The sequence below is a fragment of the Colletotrichum phormii genome (assembly GCF_030913505.1).
Source record: "Colletotrichum phormii strain CBS 102054 chromosome Unknown BDP81scaffold_1, whole genome shotgun sequence".
NCBI classification, from domain to species: Eukaryota; Fungi; Ascomycota; class Sordariomycetes; order Glomerellales; family Glomerellaceae; genus Colletotrichum; species Colletotrichum phormii.
The window spans coordinates 739503-756231 of NW_026851443.1; the positions used below are offsets into that span (position 1 = coordinate 739503).

At 54.6% G+C, this 16729-nt stretch overlaps 7 protein-coding genes across 7 annotated transcripts; 2 read left to right on the plus strand and 5 right to left on the minus strand.

Annotated features, from left to right (window-relative positions):
• Positions 1–253: 253 nt before the first annotated feature.
• On the plus strand, positions 254–1363 carry BDP81DRAFT_388295 (MED6 mediator sub complex component; the record flags this gene model as incomplete). Its single annotated transcript, XM_060587088.1, has 2 exons — positions 254–682; positions 779–1363. 2 exons carry the CDS (start codon positions 254–256, stop codon positions 1361–1363), a joined length of 1014 nt encoding a protein of 337 aa, XP_060451405.1.
• Positions 1364–1573: 210 nt separating this feature from the next.
• BDP81DRAFT_466963 (uncharacterized protein) lies at positions 1574–2854 on the minus strand (the record flags this gene model as incomplete). Its single annotated transcript, XM_060594446.1, has 1 exon — positions 1574–2854. The coding sequence occupies one exon, from the start codon at positions 2852–2854 to the stop codon at positions 1916–1918; it is 939 nt and encodes a 312-aa protein (XP_060451406.1). The 3' UTR covers positions 1574–1915.
• Positions 2855–3473: 619 nt separating this feature from the next.
• On the minus strand, positions 3474–4650 carry BDP81DRAFT_388297 (short chain dehydrogenase; the record flags this gene model as incomplete). Its single annotated transcript, XM_060587089.1, has 6 exons — positions 3474–3648; positions 3710–3759; positions 3818–3876; positions 3941–4159; positions 4269–4502; positions 4605–4650. The coding sequence occupies 6 exons, from the start codon at positions 4648–4650 to the stop codon at positions 3474–3476; spliced, it is 783 nt and encodes a 260-aa protein (XP_060451407.1).
• A 1032-nt stretch (positions 4651–5682) lies between these two features.
• BDP81DRAFT_401462 (helicase associated domain-containing protein) lies at positions 5683–9375 on the minus strand (the record flags this gene model as incomplete). The annotated part of the gene is made up of 2 exons (XM_060588809.1): positions 5683–7622; positions 7673–9375. The coding sequence occupies 2 exons, from the start codon at positions 9373–9375 to the stop codon at positions 5756–5758; spliced, it is 3570 nt and encodes a 1189-aa protein (XP_060451408.1). The 3' UTR covers positions 5683–5755.
• Positions 9376–10050: 675 nt separating this feature from the next.
• Positions 10051–10554, plus strand: BDP81DRAFT_388299 (uncharacterized protein; the record flags this gene model as incomplete). The annotated part of the gene is made up of 2 exons (XM_060587090.1): positions 10051–10203; positions 10264–10554. 2 exons carry the CDS (start codon positions 10051–10053, stop codon positions 10552–10554), a joined length of 444 nt encoding a protein of 147 aa, XP_060451409.1.
• A 1420-nt stretch (positions 10555–11974) lies between these two features.
• On the minus strand, positions 11975–13696 carry BDP81DRAFT_412544 (CoA-transferase family III). The gene is made up of 2 exons (XM_060589226.1): positions 12902–13696; positions 11975–12857 (listed from the first exon to the last, which is right to left on the minus strand). The coding sequence occupies exons 1-2, from the start codon at positions 13399–13401 to the stop codon at positions 12197–12199; spliced, it is 1161 nt and encodes a 386-aa protein (XP_060451410.1). The 5' UTR covers positions 13402–13696; the 3' UTR covers positions 11975–12196.
• A 684-nt stretch (positions 13697–14380) lies between these two features.
• On the minus strand, positions 14381–15444 carry BDP81DRAFT_444120 (short-chain dehydrogenase; the record flags this gene model as incomplete). The annotated part of the gene is made up of 2 exons (XM_060591788.1): positions 14381–14842; positions 14938–15444. The coding sequence occupies 2 exons, from the start codon at positions 15442–15444 to the stop codon at positions 14381–14383; spliced, it is 969 nt and encodes a 322-aa protein (XP_060451411.1).
• Positions 15445–16729: the final 1285 nt, after the last annotated feature.

The following is a 16729-nucleotide window of genomic DNA, read 5'->3' on the forward strand; positions in this document are numbered from 1 at the left end:
GGCAGTAGCATCACGTGACAGCTCCCCGCAAAACACCCCTGTCGATCCAGCCCCTGGAGTCGAACAAGCTCCGGCCGGCCCCACGATACAAAAGTTGGAGAGCTTCTCCGGCTCAGAAAGCTCCGCAATCAGGCCCTCCCAACGTCACCCACCCACGCCTACACAGCACAACACGAATTCGTCAATAACCTCATTCGAACACACCACCCTCCCAACGAACCGAACGATTCCCCTTCACCCACCCCCCAAAGAAATGTCCAATCCAAACGACCCGCCCCTGGACGAGATCCAATGGCGCGCCCCCGACATCGCGGCCTCGATGCAGGGCATCCACTCCAACAGCGTGCTCTTCTACTTTGCTGAGTCGCCCTTCTTTGACCGCCAGTCCAACAACGCCGTCATCACGAACCAGGCCATGTTTAACCCGGCCCTCCTCAAGAACCTCGCCACGCGCGAGGCGTTCGAGAGCGAGCTCGACAAGATGGCCGGGCTCGAGTTCAGGGTCCTGCACGCGCCCGCCGACATGGTCATGGGCACGGGCGTGTGGACGATTGTCAAGCAGACGAGGCAGAAGAACCTCGACCGCGGGCGCATGGAGACGAAGCCCCTGGCGTATTACTTTGTCGTTGGGGAGAATATCTATCAGGCGCCGACGCTGGGCGATCTTCTCAGCTCGAGGATTGTAGGTTTCCCCTTCCCTCTCACGAAAGAGATGGCACACTTTTTTTTTTTCTTTCTTTTTTTTAAGAAGGATGATGGAGTCTAACTATAACAACAGGAATCAATTGCCGAATCAATGAGAAAAGTTCTCCCCGCAGCCGACAGCGTACGTAAATGGACGCCCTCCCTGGGCCACGTCTACACCCAACCGACGCCACCCTCCGCCCTCTCCCGCGCGAAAGACGGAGGAGCGGCAGCAGCAGCAGCAGACACACCCGCCGCCGAAGGCGCAGCAAACGGCAGCAAGACCTCGACGGGCGCCAACAAGTCAAGCAACAGCAAAAAGGACTCGACGGCCAACGCGCTCGACAGGCTGGCGGAGGAGTCCTTTGCGATCCACATGCGCCACGGCGGCGACTACTTTGACGAGAACCCCATCACGGGCAGGCCCGGCGACTTCCACTTCGCGAGCACGGGGCGCAAGGACAAGATTGCACCGCCGCCGCCGCCGTCGCAGTCGCAGTCGTCGTCGCAGCAGGCTTCGCAGGCGCAGCCGAAGCCGGTGATTAATACCAAGCTGGCTGAGGAGGCCAAGAAGGAGGGGAAGGAGGGGAAGAGTCCCAAGACGCCCAACGGACCGAAGCCGAAGAGGAAGAAGAGCAAGATTGCGACGCCGGCTACCACGCCTGGTCCGTCTTCGTGAGATTGGTGTTGTTGTGGAGGATCAAAAAGAAGACGAGTTGGATTTTGGCTCACTCATATATAGCGTTTTGATTTAGTAATGATACCCCCTTTTTCAGTCAGCAGAGCATGATTTCTATGGTTCTTCTAGAGAGAGGGAAAGACAAAACAACGATGGGGAGACCGATCAAGGAATCGGATTTGGATCCCGAAATAAACAGGATACATCACTGCATAGTCGGGGCCTCTACAGCCCGATTAACCCCTCGACCACACGGCCTAGGTGCTTGTTATTGAGATAGTGGCGATGGCTTATCGGCTACAGAGCCTCGCGGCTTGTCCTGCTCATGTTCTCAAGCGTTCTGCGCAGTGGAATGGGCTTGTCTACACTTTTCATACCAGAATCTTCCATGACAAAAAGAGGCGGCTCCGAACCCTCCCTCATATTTGTCTTTTGATACTAAGTTAAGACGAGGCTTGAAATCTATGGTCTTCGGCGCTCTTCAAAGCTCTTGAAAAGTGGTATCAACCACCATTGCTGACCTCCATGGAACCTCTCTTGAACCCCTTTATTCTACTCCTCCTCCTCGTCACCCTTCACCCACCCACTACTCTCCCTCAACCACGTCTCCCAGCTCTGCAACCTCGGCTCCATCCCCCTCAACATCTCAACATCAGCCTTATACCCTTCCCCCTCAAACCACTCCATACTCCTCCCGGCATCCTCAAAAGCCCACCTCACAGACCGCCCGACAACCCCCCACGTCCTCGGCATCCTCTGCCCAACAACCCTCTCAAACACCTCCTCCGCTTCCTCGAAACCAATCTCATCCCCAGCGAGCCCCAGCGCCCTACCACCCCATCCTCCCTCGGGACCTTCCGTCAGAGCCCGAGCCGCAAAGAGCCCGATATCCCTCGCGCTGACAAGCTGTATCTTCCTCCCACCCGCCGGCATCGTCGCCCATAACCCGCCCATGACGGACCCCATAGCCCCCGCCTCGGCTCGGTAATTATCCATGAACCCCGCCGGCCTCAGAATCGTCCATTTCGTGGCCGTGCCGCGCGTCTTGTCGCGGAGGTACACCTCGACGCGGTGCTTTGCCGCAAAGTGCGGCACGGGCGTCGGGTTCGTCCACGAGCGCTCGTCGCCTCCGCGGTCGACGCTCGAGAAGACAATGTGTGGGACGTTGTGGGCGATGGCTGCGTCGATGAGGGGTATGGCCTGCGCTTCGTCTCCGGGCGGGACGGTTACGAGGTAGAGGGCGGAGATGTCTGGGTGGGAGGCGAAGATTGGGGATGGGTTTTCGGGTGTGCCTTGGATGAGGGTTATTGGTGGTGGTGATGAGTGGTCTGTGAATAGTTTGAGGAGGGCTTGAGATTTGGGAGAGGATGGGGACCGGGTGAGAGCGAGGAGTTGGGGCGGGTTGGGGGTTGAGGCCAGGGCTGCGATTGTTGCGCTTCCCGTCTGGCCTGTTGCGCCGACGATGAGGATTTTTGGTGTTTTGGAGGTCATTTTAAGTGATGGTTATTCTGAATTAGGCTTTTTTTTTTGAGATTGTTATTTTTGATGTAGTGAGCGAAGGAAGTCTTACATATATAGTCTGGGGAAAATGTAGATCATGGAGACTTTTCGGATACTTTGACTTGCGTCGTGTCGCGTTACCACTAGTCTTTCTATTTTAACACTAGAATAGATCCCATGAGTAGATCACCGCCCGAACATCACTCAACAAGTAGAAGATGTTTCGGAGATATTTGCATTTTTCTGCCAAGACTACGGACGAGATTGCGCGTACTACATTTCGTACTTCTCCGACTTCAATAGTCCTAGCACGCAAACAATATCGCTACGAGCAACCTCTAAATGGACGACATGAGTTCACTATTGATTGTAAGTGACTCTATGTATACACTGTGACAATGCATCGATGGTCTCCCAACAGTGAGATCTATTCACAGATCCCAATCTGCTCGCCAGGCTTCCGTTTCAACTAGGTTCTTCATAGCCATTCTTCTCTAAAGGCAATTTTTTCTCTATCTCTCTCTCTCTCTCTCTCTTTGTGTCTCTCTGTATCTCATCTTCCTTTTGATAATACAACAGGTAACACCAAGGGACCCAATAAGGATCCATCCTAGTTGATAACGTAGCCGCCGTCGACGGACAACGAGGCGCCGTGGATAAAGGACGCCTTGGAACTGCAGAGGAACAAGACGGCATCGGCAACTTCCTGCGGCGTTCCTTTCCGCTTCATAGGCGCTACTGCGATGATGGGATCATCTGGCGAGACTTCGCTTGTCATGGGCGTGCTGGACGTCCCGGTCAGCCCTCGTGATCAACAACATTCATGCAGTCACTCCCGGAACTTACTCAATGATCCCTGGACACACGCAGTTGACGCGGATATTGTACTTTGCATACTACTAGCTGTTAGACTGGAAACCCGATAAGTCTTTCTATTGCAGAAAAAAAACCCACATCGATGGCATCACTTCTCGTCATGCTGAGAATAGCCGCCTCAGAAGCATTATAGGCCGCTACCACGATGTCAGCTGTTGCACTTCACACATGGAAAAAAGGGGATTCTTGGCTCAGACTCACGTGTCTCTGGCCGGCTGACCAAACTCAGATTACTCGCGACATTGACAATGACGCCCCGGTTACCTGGCCTGCCGTCGTGCGTCTTCATGGATTCTTGCTTGATCATATGCGTGAGCTCCGCCCGCGAGCACAACCATGTGCCGCGGTAGTTGATGTTGGTGATTTCGTCAAACTCGGCGGGCGTCAGGAGGTGTGACGGTGCTTTTGGTCCAAACATGCCTGCAAAGTAGCGTCAATAATCTCTCCAATATCTTTATTACATGGTAATGCCACATGTAATTTCAGAGTAGACCTGGAAGGGGAATGTGTAAAGACGGAGAGTTCTTACCTGCACAGTTGACTGCATAGTCGATCCGGCCCCATTCTTCCACGACGTTCTCCATACACGAAGCAATGTCCTCGTCGTTCCGGTTGTCAATCTCCATGACGAAAGTGCGCGTCTCCCCATTGGCCTCCCGGCACATGCGAGCCGTCTCCAGCGCGCCGTCCTCATCTCTGTCGAGAAGGGCGATGCGCTTGCAGCCCTCGCGGGCGAATGAAATTGCCACCTGACGGCCGATTCCTATTTATTAAGTTAGTCTAGCTTCCAGATTTCTCTTTAATTCCTTCAAATTATGACTGGATATACGCCGTCCAAGTCTCGAAGAAACCTATGTGACCTTACCTGAAGCAGCGCCGGTGACGACGGCGACGCCTGAGAAGAGTGACATTTTCATCTCAATTTCTCGGAGAACACTCATGCATTCGTCAATGAGAGCTTCGTTTTCCTTCCAGGTCGACTTCTGCTGTTGCAATATCATCGGAGCCCGGTCCGGAAGGGGGGAAGGGTGGCTTACTGCAAACAACGACGACCCTGTGCTATTATTGATGCAGGGCAGGATAGCGTAACGAGCAAGAGCTCTCCAAACCAAGACCCAAACAGAAGAGAGAATCCTAACCGGAACGGCTATATAAATAAGAAAAGGTTTGGCGTATGAATCAGCAACAAGTAAAGCTTGTCGTTATCGTCACGATATCAGTCGATTGTACCCCGCGTTCTGTCTTCGGCTTCACTTAGGCTTCGTTCAAGAAATAAGAAATTTGGTATAATTTCGGCGAACGAATAGAATCGGCAGTCAATGACACTAGAACAAACGGAAAACATCCTTCTCGAAGGAAAACCAGTACAAGTCAAGTCTCTCGCTCGGGCCCGGCCACGGGCGTGCATCTGCAGCTTTACCCGCTTCACAATTTCCTTCGTCCGAAGTTTTCCTTTGGGACACCCGTGTCCGAGAGTTACTCGAGGCCTGAATGTCTCCCCCTTCCCACCTCCAAACCACCTCTCACCCGCAAACGAGCCGATGAAAGCGGAAGATGGAGAAGGGAGGGAGGAGAACGCATGGTCCATACTGAATGAAAAAGAACCCCCCCCTTGTCTCGGAAAAAGAAGGTTCAGGTTGTGAACCGATTCTACCGCCCAGCTCGCCACGTTTTTGAATCACCGGCTGGTTTTGACTCTTGTTTTGGGAGGTTTGGCATTGGGGTGGGGAGGAGTTTCCATCCAAAGGTACCGTTCTACCCGATTCGCTCATATAGAAGCGGCGGCTCTACCGGTTTGACTGGCAAATGACTGAATCATTGGGAAAAGAAACTGACTCTGGTTGACGGCGCGTTGGGGTTCCGACTCATTGAGATAAGCCGGTCTTTCCCTCGCAGATCAACGATTCGTTGTCGCCTTAAGGTCGAGCGAGATATTAGAGTAACAGTGAATGTCTTTGTGTCCCATTCTATTCTTTTGAAATATGCTTATACCAACTTTTTTAATTCCCCCGCGTTTCATTCAACAACCCATCCCTTCCCAGCAACCCTGCGCTGCACGACCTTCTTCATCGGCAACGGCCACCCCTGACCACCAACCCCCTCGGCCCTGAGATACGGCACAACCCACACCTCGCGCGTATTCGCCGTGGACGAAATCTCCTTGACCGGCTTCCCGTAGCTCACGAGCGGCGTGCCCTTGGCCAAACTCGCGAGCTGCCCGCCCGTGACGTCCGTGAGCGCGAGCATCCTCGTCTTGGGCGTCTTGTTCACGTCCGCGCCCTGCGTCGCGCGCTGGAGCTGCGAGTACACGACGAACTCGGGGCACTCGGCCGGGCTGAGGTGCGCGAGCGGCGACGTCGGGTGGATGTAAATGTACTTTTCCGCGCCGTGGCCCACGCCGAGCGGCGAGAGCGGGATGTAGGGCACGTCGATGGCGCGGCCGGGCTTGCGCGTCACCTCGGGCGGCACGGGGGCCTTGTCGGCGCGGAGGGCGACGTGGTCGATGAAGCCGGCGGCCACCATCTGCTTGAGGTAGGCGACCTGCTTGTCCGAGGGGGCGTCGAGCCGGTCCTGGTATTTGAGGTTCTTGAAGGCGGGGATGTTGGCGCGGAGGAGCTCGGTGATTTGCTGGCGCAGCTGCGTCACCTCCTTCATGACCTTGTGCCGGACAAAGTGGTCCTCGCACCACTTCTCCGTCGGGTCGTGGGCGTACTCGCCGACGACCTGGAGGAGCTTGATGGCGTCGGACCGGTCGTCCAGGTAGCAGAAGTTCTTGTGCGCGGCGTTGAAGAGGCGTCTGATGTTGGCCTGGCGGTCCTCGGCGATGATGTCGGCGGTGCGGCGGAAGTCGGACTCATCGCGCGCGGCGAGGGAGGGGATCGCCTGGTGTTCCGGGACAAAGACCTCGGCGGCCGAGAGCGCCGCCACCATCATGATGGTGTACGGCAGGCAGTCGTGTTGGTGGCCGACGAGGAGGATGCGGGCGAAGCGGGGCGAGAGCGGGAAGATGGACATTGTCGATCCGATTTTTGTGATTTGTCCTTCCGGCGCGATGGCTGAGAGGTAGGTGAGCAGCTTCTCGGCCTGGCGGAGACCCATACGGTTCGGCGGCGTCGGGAAGGGGAAGTTGACGACGTTGGAGAGGTTCATTGACTTGAGCTGGAGCACGACGCCGTCGACGGGCATCCGCAGGATTTCGGGGTCTGTGAACTCGGGCAGGTCTCTCTCGTAGACGGCCGAGGAGTAGAGTCTGTAGCAATGGCCGGGTCCCGTACGACCGGCACGACCAGCACGCTGGCTGGCACTGGCCTTGCTGGTCCAGCCGATTTCGTAGGTTTGTACTCCGCTGAAGCGATCATATTGTCGCTCTTTGGACCGGCCACAGTCAAAGACGTAACGGATGCCCGGAATCGTCAAACTGGTTTCCGCAACGTTGGTTGCCAGGATAACTTGGCGATGATTTTCGGGAGGGTCCTCAAATACTCTCATCTGTTCTTTGGTCGGCAAGAGAGAGTAAAGAGGTAAGACTTGCATCTTCATAGGCCCCGTCTCTCCCTCCTCTCCCTCGATCTCAAACTCCTTGTCGTCCTCGTGCTCCATGTCTTCATCCTCGTCGAGGCCGTCGTCAATGTCGGCAGCGATGGTATCCTCAACCTCGCCAAAGTCGATATCTTCGACCTCCATAGGCGCGTCGGTGGCCGAGATCTGGACCTTGGGCGCGCTGGCTTCTGTGAAACCACCAAATGCTTCCCTCAGCCGCTTGCTCAGGTACCTGATCTCGTTTTGACCGGTAAGAAACACCAAAAAGCCTCCGGGCGGCAGCTTCCTGTGACCACGCATGATCTTGTTAAAGGCCTCCTCGACGAAGTCGGACTGTGTGCGCCTCGCGAAATGAATCGTGACGGGATGCTGTCGTCCTTCGACCTCGACTACGGGGGCGGGGTGGGGAATAGTGTGGTATTGTTGGTCATGTCTTCGACCCTCAGCGTCGCGGACATGATGATGATCTTGAGCGGCTTGATCGAGGGATCGACCTTGTCATCGCCCTTGCGGATGTTGTTGATACGACTCAGCATTCCAATGAGGATATCTGTGTTGACACTTCTCTCGTGGGCCTCGTCGATGATGATTGCTGAGTACTTCTTCAGAGAGAAGTCTTGCGCCATCTCTCGCAGCAACACACCATCCGTCATAAACTTGACGGCCGTCTTGGCCGAAGCTGTGCCCTCGAATCGGATCTGGTATCCGACTCTGTCCGAGTGGTCACCCAATTCTTGGGCAACACGTTTTGACATGCTCACGGCAGCAACTCGTCGAGGCTGCGTGACACCAATCATGCCCGGAGTAGCAGAGCCAGGAGAACCATAACCAGCCTCATACAAGAACTGCGGTACCTGGGTCGTCTTACCGGAACCTGTAGAACCGCACACGACGACAATGTCGTTGTTGTGAATCATCTCCATGATCTTCTGTTCCTCAGCAACAACCGGGAGTTTCATACGAACTTCCTGGATCTCTGGCGTCCTCGTCACAGCGACAGCATATGCCTTGCGTGCAAGGTTTGTCGTCGGCTGTAGTTCCTGAGGTAGCGGTTCCTGCTCAAGCGGGCGTGGCTCGAAGTTCTCTGGCCTGGGAATTTCCAGTGCTGTAGAGGCCTCTGTTGTTGATTCGAAACCAAGGGCCTCGTTTCTTTGCGCAAGAGCCCAGGCCTTGAAGGCAGATTGCCTTGTGCTGGTGGACTCGTCTTCGTCGTCCTCGTCGTCTTCCTCTGACTCTTCGGAACCTTCGCTTGATTCTCCAGATTCCTCTACGGAAGCGTCCTCCTCATCGCTTGATTTCTCCTCTGGGTCATCGCTGAAACCACTCCAGTCGTCCTCTGCATCCTTCACCTTCTCCGGCTCGGCAATGGAGAATTTGGACGTAACGCCGCCCCTCTTTTGACGCTTCCGAAGCACTGGTCGTCCCGACTCATCGACGTCCAGCGGGCGCTTCAGACCAGATCCCACAGATGTGGCGGGTTGCGATTCCGGCTTCGATGCTGGTGCTGGTACTGGTGCTGGTGCTGGCGCTGTTGCTTGTGGAGGTACTACTGGTGTTGACTTTGATTTCGCTTCTGGTACTGGCGCAGATGCCTTGACCGTGGCCTTGGGAGCTTGCGGCTTAGGGGCCTTTGGAGCCTCGTCTTCGCTCTCGTCGGAATCCGCCTCGGGTGCCTCTTCCCTCTCTTCATAAAGCAGCTCCTCCGCATCCGCGTCGACGTCCAATCCGGCGTTCTTCTCCCGTAACGCCCTAGTCAAGGTCTGGCGCTTGGATTCCTTGCCCTGACCGAGAGTCTTGGTACTCGCGAAAAGGCTCGTGTCGACCTTTTGCTGTGCGAGCTTGGCGAGGATTTCGCGATTCTCATCTTTGCGAAGCTTGTTGGTGATGTACTTTTCCAGCCGCTTCGCCTTCTTGCCGCTGGCCTTGGCGCCGTCTCCTTGTAATTCGGCCTTGAGCTGCGCTCTCTTATCCTGTAGACGCTTCTGGTCTTCGGGGAGAATCTCATCCGCATTCGAGTCCGGGATAGTGCCGTTCTCCTTGGCCCTTTCGCGGGCGAGCACCTTGTGCTTTCGTTGTCTGGGAACGAATTTTCCCATCTTGAAAGTATGACGACTTCTGATTGTCTACAATGTAGATTCTTTGTGGTGTGTGGTGTTGTTCTGAACTGGAGCCAAAAAAAAAAAAACCCCCCCCCGATGTTGCTTCTTCGGCTTCTCTCACCTCACTAGACAAAGCTTAGGCGGATGAGACTGACTTTCGTTGCTGATCCAGGTGAGGTTAGATCAAGCCATCAAAGTCCAGAAAACGGATCAAATTTTGGGATATTGCGTCGTAAAACAATTTGTCAATGCCTCCAAGAAATTGGCATTTTAATAAGGGTATCAAGATTAGGAGATGCACATGAAGTAAATCTCACGTTTCTCTCACTCAACGCTGAAGATCACTGAAATGCGCTGCCAAATTCTGGAAATTTTTGGATGAAAAAGGTTCTGCCGTGCTGACCGCCAGCCCTCTGGCTATTTTAGGCTTAGTGCGGGGCGATCTCCACCCCACCCCCTGTTGCCCGCTGCTGTGGATTCGACGGGTCCCTCACTGCCTGGCTGGCAACTGCACACAGAGTTGGCCCTGCGAGTCCAACGTACGACTTCAACAAACGATCTACATCACACACCCACGAGACCAAGTTATAAAGCCACTTCCCAAGACTCAGAAGCTTGAGTCTTAAAAACACTCTATCCCTCCCAAAACACTTCCTCAAAACAGCCAATACGATGGAACCTCAAGGAATCAGAGAAGAGGCCTTCCCCGCACGGAACAGGCAGGAAACGGGAACAGTGAATGGCGTTCCTACAGAAGTCACTTCAGTCTCCTTCTCCGACAAGTTTGTATTGACAATTTCACAAGACGGCAAGCTCTCACAATGGGTAAGTCTTCGATGTCTTTGTAGAACTTTTAAGAATTGACCATACTGACCTACTCGTCAGATCCAAGTACCTCTGCAAGCTTCATCAGGCGGTATGGTCGACCTCAGCCTGCCTTCAAGTAGCCGGGGCCTGCTCCCCTCGGTCCACCTCACGCCCAAGACTCTTCTCGGCGGTGGAGGTGATGAGAGAGAAACTCTGGGACAGCTCTACGCCGCACAGATTGCCAGTCTCATGTCTACGAGAGATCCCGAGGATCGCAGGACGCTTGTGTTGGGACTGGGGCTCACCAAGGTCGACACTGAGCGGGAAGCCTTCTTCGATACAGTCGAGTTGGTTCAGAAGGTTCTGTGAGATATCCGCCAAGGAATGTGGGAAATCTCATACAAGAAAGCTGTGGTAATGGCTTGCGACTCAACAGAGTTCACATTGGCTGAGAGGCAATCTGATGGAAGTCGAATGCCCTTCGGCGGGCTCAAAACTAGATATCAGTACTGATATGCCATGAACGCAGCGCATGAGGAACCAGTAGCCCTCGAATTCGAGGATTAGCCTATTGAGTGGGCTGGCATAAAACATGTGGATTACAAAAACGAAAGTGCGCATGCCATTGCTACATAGGTATGGCTCAAGGTTGAAAAAACGAATAGGCACCCAGAAAACCCAAGGCTCCACCAGCTTCACACGGAGACAACATTACATGTTTGAAGCTCGATCAAAGTATATTGTAGGGCACTTCGACACTTGGTTGATTGTGGTAGCCTCGGTACAAGTCGCTCTCTGTGCGTTCAGCTAGTAGGAACTGGTGGCTAGGTGGACGTCCGCAAAGGCTCCAGGTAAATGGCTTATCTCTATCAAAAGTAGGAAGTTTTCGACATACAGAAATAGAACATGCCATGCACCACAGACCTTCTCCCTCTATGTCGGTACGTATAGTGTCAGGGTCAACTTGCTTTTTCCGCATCCTCTGTGACAGCCATAAGTCGTGGCGGTGAGTCGGGAAACAGTCTGCACAACAAGAGACACGCAGTGCCACAGCACCAGAGAGCCACCACCCATTTCCCCCACGTTCAATCAACCCTTCAGTCTGATAGGCAAGTCCAGAGAAGTCCTCAGTCCTGCCGAGGAGCACGAGCCGTCGGGTTCCGACGGGCTGGGATGCAGAGCAGACAGATGACAGCCACTTTTTTTTTTGGGCATCCTGGCGTGACACTTCCTATTCCCCGGGCGGCGCAGGCGGGAACGGCTTCCGACATATGGACAGGTGCCGTCGGTCAAGAGAAAAAAACACCTCAAACTACTACATCCTCATCACCGACAAGAAGAAAAGAAGAGGCAGTAGTGGCGGTCAGGGAACAGGACGGGAGGGTGCAGTGGTCGGGCGGTTGAGTGTGTGCGAAGAGAGGCCGACGTTGCTCAAGGAATGGTTACTTAGGAAAGCTTTCCTCTAATAAAACGGGCTACAATTGCATATCACGCGGGGTTGTCTCTAGGAAATTTAGCATGTCCACGTTTACGAGAAGTCACTGAATACAAGCACTTGCATCCAAGAGAGCGTTGGTATGATAAAGAGCTCCCGCTGCCTCAGAATCATCGGTTGACACGCTGAACAGAGCAGCGCCTGGAGCCTTTGTATCTACGCGATACATAAATCAGCTGGCTCGGTCATGTCGAGGAAAGACCCCCCCTCTCCTCGACCACCGCCGAACCCACCACCAAGTCCGAGTTGAAGCACGTTGTCTTCACGTTCCGGTTCATGATTGACAAAGGTCAGTATAATGGAATGTTATATGATACCGGGAAGATAAGAATGCTAACGTGGTGTGTCTAGATGCATGGTGACTAGATCTCACGTGGAGAGAACAAGGTCTTAGGTAGCAAGCAGGTCGTGTTGAACGACACCAGAAAGGTGAAGCGTGATAGAGACGTGCTGGATTACCGGATGCTCCAACTATTATAGACATACTTACACAACATCAATCTTCGACCCTTTCTTTCACAGCCTTGACTTCTCTTTAAGCACCCACGTCCCCTCCCGAACCTCAAACTCTCTCCCCCTCTTCCACCCAAGCCACTCCTCAAGCGCCTTTTCACCACCATCACCAGGCGTAAGCGGAACGCCAACATACCCTCCCCCCTCAACACCAGGCCCCTGGCCCCGTCTCGGATCCCCGTCCTCGCCCTCCGCCACAGCCAAACACGGCGTCTCTTCCAACGTCACCGCCGGCCTCTGGTCCCCTTCCCTCGCCGCCTCCGTCTCGAGTTCGTGATACTCCAACACGGGCGTACAACATGCGTCCGTCCCGTCAAACACCTTCTCCCACTCGCTCCTCGTCTGACTCTTGAAGATCTTGGTGAATAAGTCCCGCAGCTCCCCCCACCTCTCCCGATCGAACCTCTCCTCCTCCCACCCCTGACCCGCCAAGCCGAGCCCCTTGATGAACGCCGCAAAGAACTGCGGCTCCAGCGCCCCGACCGCAAAGTACTTGCCGTCCTTGGTCTCGTACGTGTCGTAATACGGACATCCTCCATCGAGCATGTTCCTCCCGCGCCCATTGTCCCCCAGCGGGTTCTTGAGCGCGAACCGCGGGAACGTGGCGAGGTACGCCGACCCATCCACCATATTCGCCTCCACAACCTGGCCCTTTCCACCATTCCTCTCCCGCGCCAGCAACGCCATCAAAATCCCCTGGAACAGCACCGCCCCCCGCCCGCGAAATCAGCCAAAATATTCCACGGCGGATGCGGCTTCTCCCCCTCCCTCCCGAGCATGCTCAGCGCCCCAGACACGGCGAGGTAATTGATATCATGCCCCGCCATATCTTTATACCGCCCGTCCCTTCGGAACCCCGTCATGCGGCCGTAAATCAGACCCCGATTCGCCTTCTCTAGCACCTCGGGCCCCAGCCCCAGCTTCTCCAGCACGCCGGGGCGGAACGGATCGATGAGCACGTCGGCCTTTTCGGCGAGACGTTTGACAAAGGCGAGGCCGGCGGGCGATTTCAGGTCCACGGCGACGGAGGCCTTGTGGCGGGCTAGCATGTCTTCCGTGGGTAGGGGCGTGCGGCTTCCCTCGAGGGCGCGGTCGACGCGGAGGACCGAGGCGCCTGCGTCGGAGAGGAGCATGCCTGCAAAGGGACCTGGTGCGAGGCCGGCGAATTCGAGGACTTTGATGCCCTTTAGGGGCGGAGGGCCGACCATTGTTGCTGGGGTATTTCACTTAGATGATGATGATGATGGGTGGATGTAAATGAGAATGAGAATGAAGAGACTTGAGATGACGGCGAGATCTTTATGTACTTGTTTCTATGATATTAGTATTGTGAGGAATCTTTACAGATACATGTCGAGGAAATGGAAAGTTGCTACAGAAATGTGAAATAAAGACGGACGGTTGTGAGTTGTGACCAAGACGTGGTCCGGTAAACTTTGAGTTGGAGAAGCTCCCTAGAAGCCGAGGCAGTGTCCGCCTGTGGGCGGGTGGTCGGAGTTGCTGGAAACAAGCACCTCCTAGCACCGCGGGGGGCCACGGGACGGGAGGGAGCTACTGTGGGGTCGGTGAGCACCTTATTGCCGGTGCATGATGTACTCGGTGTGGGGTTCCTGAAGGCGAGGTGAGGTGGTTGCTTGAAATGGCCATGAACAAAGAGCCGATGGGATGGGATGCATTTGATTGGGATTTCTCCTGGGAAATTCTGTCATTTTCGAGATGACCCAGCACTCCATACGGATAGTGCATATCCACAAGTAAGGTAATGTAGGTACGGATATAGCACTCTTTATTGAAGTTTATTCTTCCTAACTGGATGATATGTGATACAATTTATACAGCCCGAAATACCAAGATCTGCCTTTCATACACTCTGCATGCAAGATAGCATTCTCGTACACATTTTTAAGTACTCCGTACCGGAAAGAATCAATGATTTGGCATTGGTGAGGGTATCTCCTCCACATTACCTAGGCCACGTCCTTCTAAGTTTGGAGATGACGTTGGGGTTGCCAGCGTTCATGGTACATGACGGAGTATTTGTACACTTACACGAGGAAACGAAGCAATTCCCAGTTCGCATGTTCAAAAAGGTATCTTGCAAATTATTGTCTCAAACAAAAACGTCATGTCCAACCCATGGTCCATTTCGGAAAGAAAAAAAGAGTCACCAACCACCAAAGCACATCATCAAAGGTTCATCGAAACCCCAGGATCAACCCCATTCAGCAGCTCCACAGTCTCCTCCCACACCCGCCCCTGCATCTGCTCCCCCTCCTCGCCCTGCATGACCTTGGGGAACCGCACGACGACGCAGTCGCTCATGTACCGCCCGTGGGCCTCCTCGTCGGCGAACGCACTCGCCGTCAGGCACCGCGACCCGACCTCGGCCGACCGCGCCAGCAGCTTCAGCCCGACCTTGACGACAATCGTCAGCGGGAACGGCACGTTGCGGAACAGCGCCGTCGAGCAGAGGCCCGGGTTCAGCGTCGTCACCTGCACCCGCCCCTTTCCGGACGCGTCCGCCGCGATGGCCATCTGCCGCGCCAGGATCACCTGCATCAGCTTCGACGTGTTGTAGCGGTCCGTCAGGCTCTTGTTGGTGTTGAGAGCCTTGTAAATGTCCTCCTCGTTGCGTTCGTGGAATTTGGCCTGCCCGGGCACATTTCGTGTAAGTGGATGACATCTCCGTGAGACCAAACATCGTCGAGGTAGGAAGAAGTCAGAAAAATCACAAAAAAACTCACCATTTGACTCGCATCCGACGCGACAATCACAATCTTGGGCGTAACATTGTACGTCTTGCCCGTCCTTCTCAACACCGGCAACAACTTAAACCCCAACAAGAATGTGCTCAGCACATTCACCGTAATCGTACTCTCCCACCCCTCGGCATCAACCCTCTTGTTCGTCGCGATACTCGCGTTCAGCACCGCGAAATCCAGCCTCGGCAGCTTGTCCGCGCGCGCCGCAAACTCCTTTACACTCTCAAACGACGCCTGGTCCAGCGGCCACACCTCGAGCACGTCGCGCCGGCCCGTCGTGAGCTCAATGTCCGTCTTGGCCGCCTCGCCCTTGTCGGTGCTGCGCACGGCGAGGATCACCTTGGCGGCATTGAGCCGCACAAAGTGCCGCGCCGCTTCGAGGCCCAGGCCGACGTTGGAGCCCGTGACGATGATGGTGCGGCCCGCGCAGTCGTCGGATGGGTAGGGGAGCTTCTTGAATTGAGAGCGGACGAAGTCTACGACCTTCATCTTTGCGGCTGTTCTGTCCTGCTGGTTTGTTCCTCGTTGAAAGCTTTGGGTTCTTGGCTGCTATGCCTGGCAGAGGAAGCTATGCAGCTGTTGTTCCACGCGACACTAATTAATATCCGCGTCTTCGGTCGATGACGTTCTGGCAAGTCGAAAGTTTGCAGTTGAATATATGGAACGATGCACGCGTGGGAATGAACAACGAAGGGGAGGTAAGGGAGGGCACGGTGAGTTTATCAATACCATCTCCCCCCACCCCCCCCCCCCCCCCCCCCCCTCTCTCTCTCTCTCTCTCTTAACTACCGTGTACCGTGTACCGTGTACCGTGTACCTTTCCTCATCCCCTCTCCCGACCTTTCCGTCTAGACCTTGTTCTAGACCTCCTCTCCCAGAGCTCAAGCTTTCCTATTCAATGCTGCGGGGAAGCAGAAGGGAAATGGAGATGAGCACGGAAGCTACCCTGATGCACCCCGCTATCCGAGAAATGTTTCACCCAGCTCAGCAAGCAGGCATTGACCAACGTGGAACACTAACCTGCGCACTAGCGCGACGTAACATGAGGTGAAAAACCAACCCAAAAAAGAGATGTTCGGTAGGTAGCGAGTACTGGGCGAATGCCGTATGCATGCGTGTCTCCAAGGCGTATTCGTACCTCCCATCTGCCCATCTCTTATGCCATGGTGGCTGGCGTCTGAAAGTATGAAAGTCGCTTGGACACCCATATCCGGAAGCCGGGCCTGGAGCCACGCCAGCTTTCCTTCCACAGGCCAAACGGAGTAGTACCAGAAGATCCCAATCTAGGCGGAGGTTAAGTTTGATTGCATGATTCACCGGGGTCTTGATCACATTGGAGTAGTCTTGAATCGAAAGCCAACGAACGGCCAGCCAGCCGGACCCTTACGAGGGACGAACGTGCGTCTCGAAAGATCGTCTGATTCTGTACGGATAGAGCATGATCGATAACGCCCCATAGAGTGTCGCAAACCAAGCACATGCTAAATCAGAACAGCTTGCGACTGAAAAGGAGGCGCATCGCATAGCAACAGGAAAAGCGTATTGGGAACGTGACTTTCATTGCTGCCTCTCTCTTGCTATATCCTCTTTGGCCATCTTGATTCAGTCTTCATCACAAGAAACAAATGTATGCCACTCTCATTAAAGGACTACCACCGCAACCGCCGCTGTCCGATTGTCTACCGCCTTCCACGCCTCCAGGGTCTCCGCCGACGATTTTGGGAAGATTTCACCGCCTGAACGCCGCGCTCTTTTTAGTTTTCGTGCCCCGGAA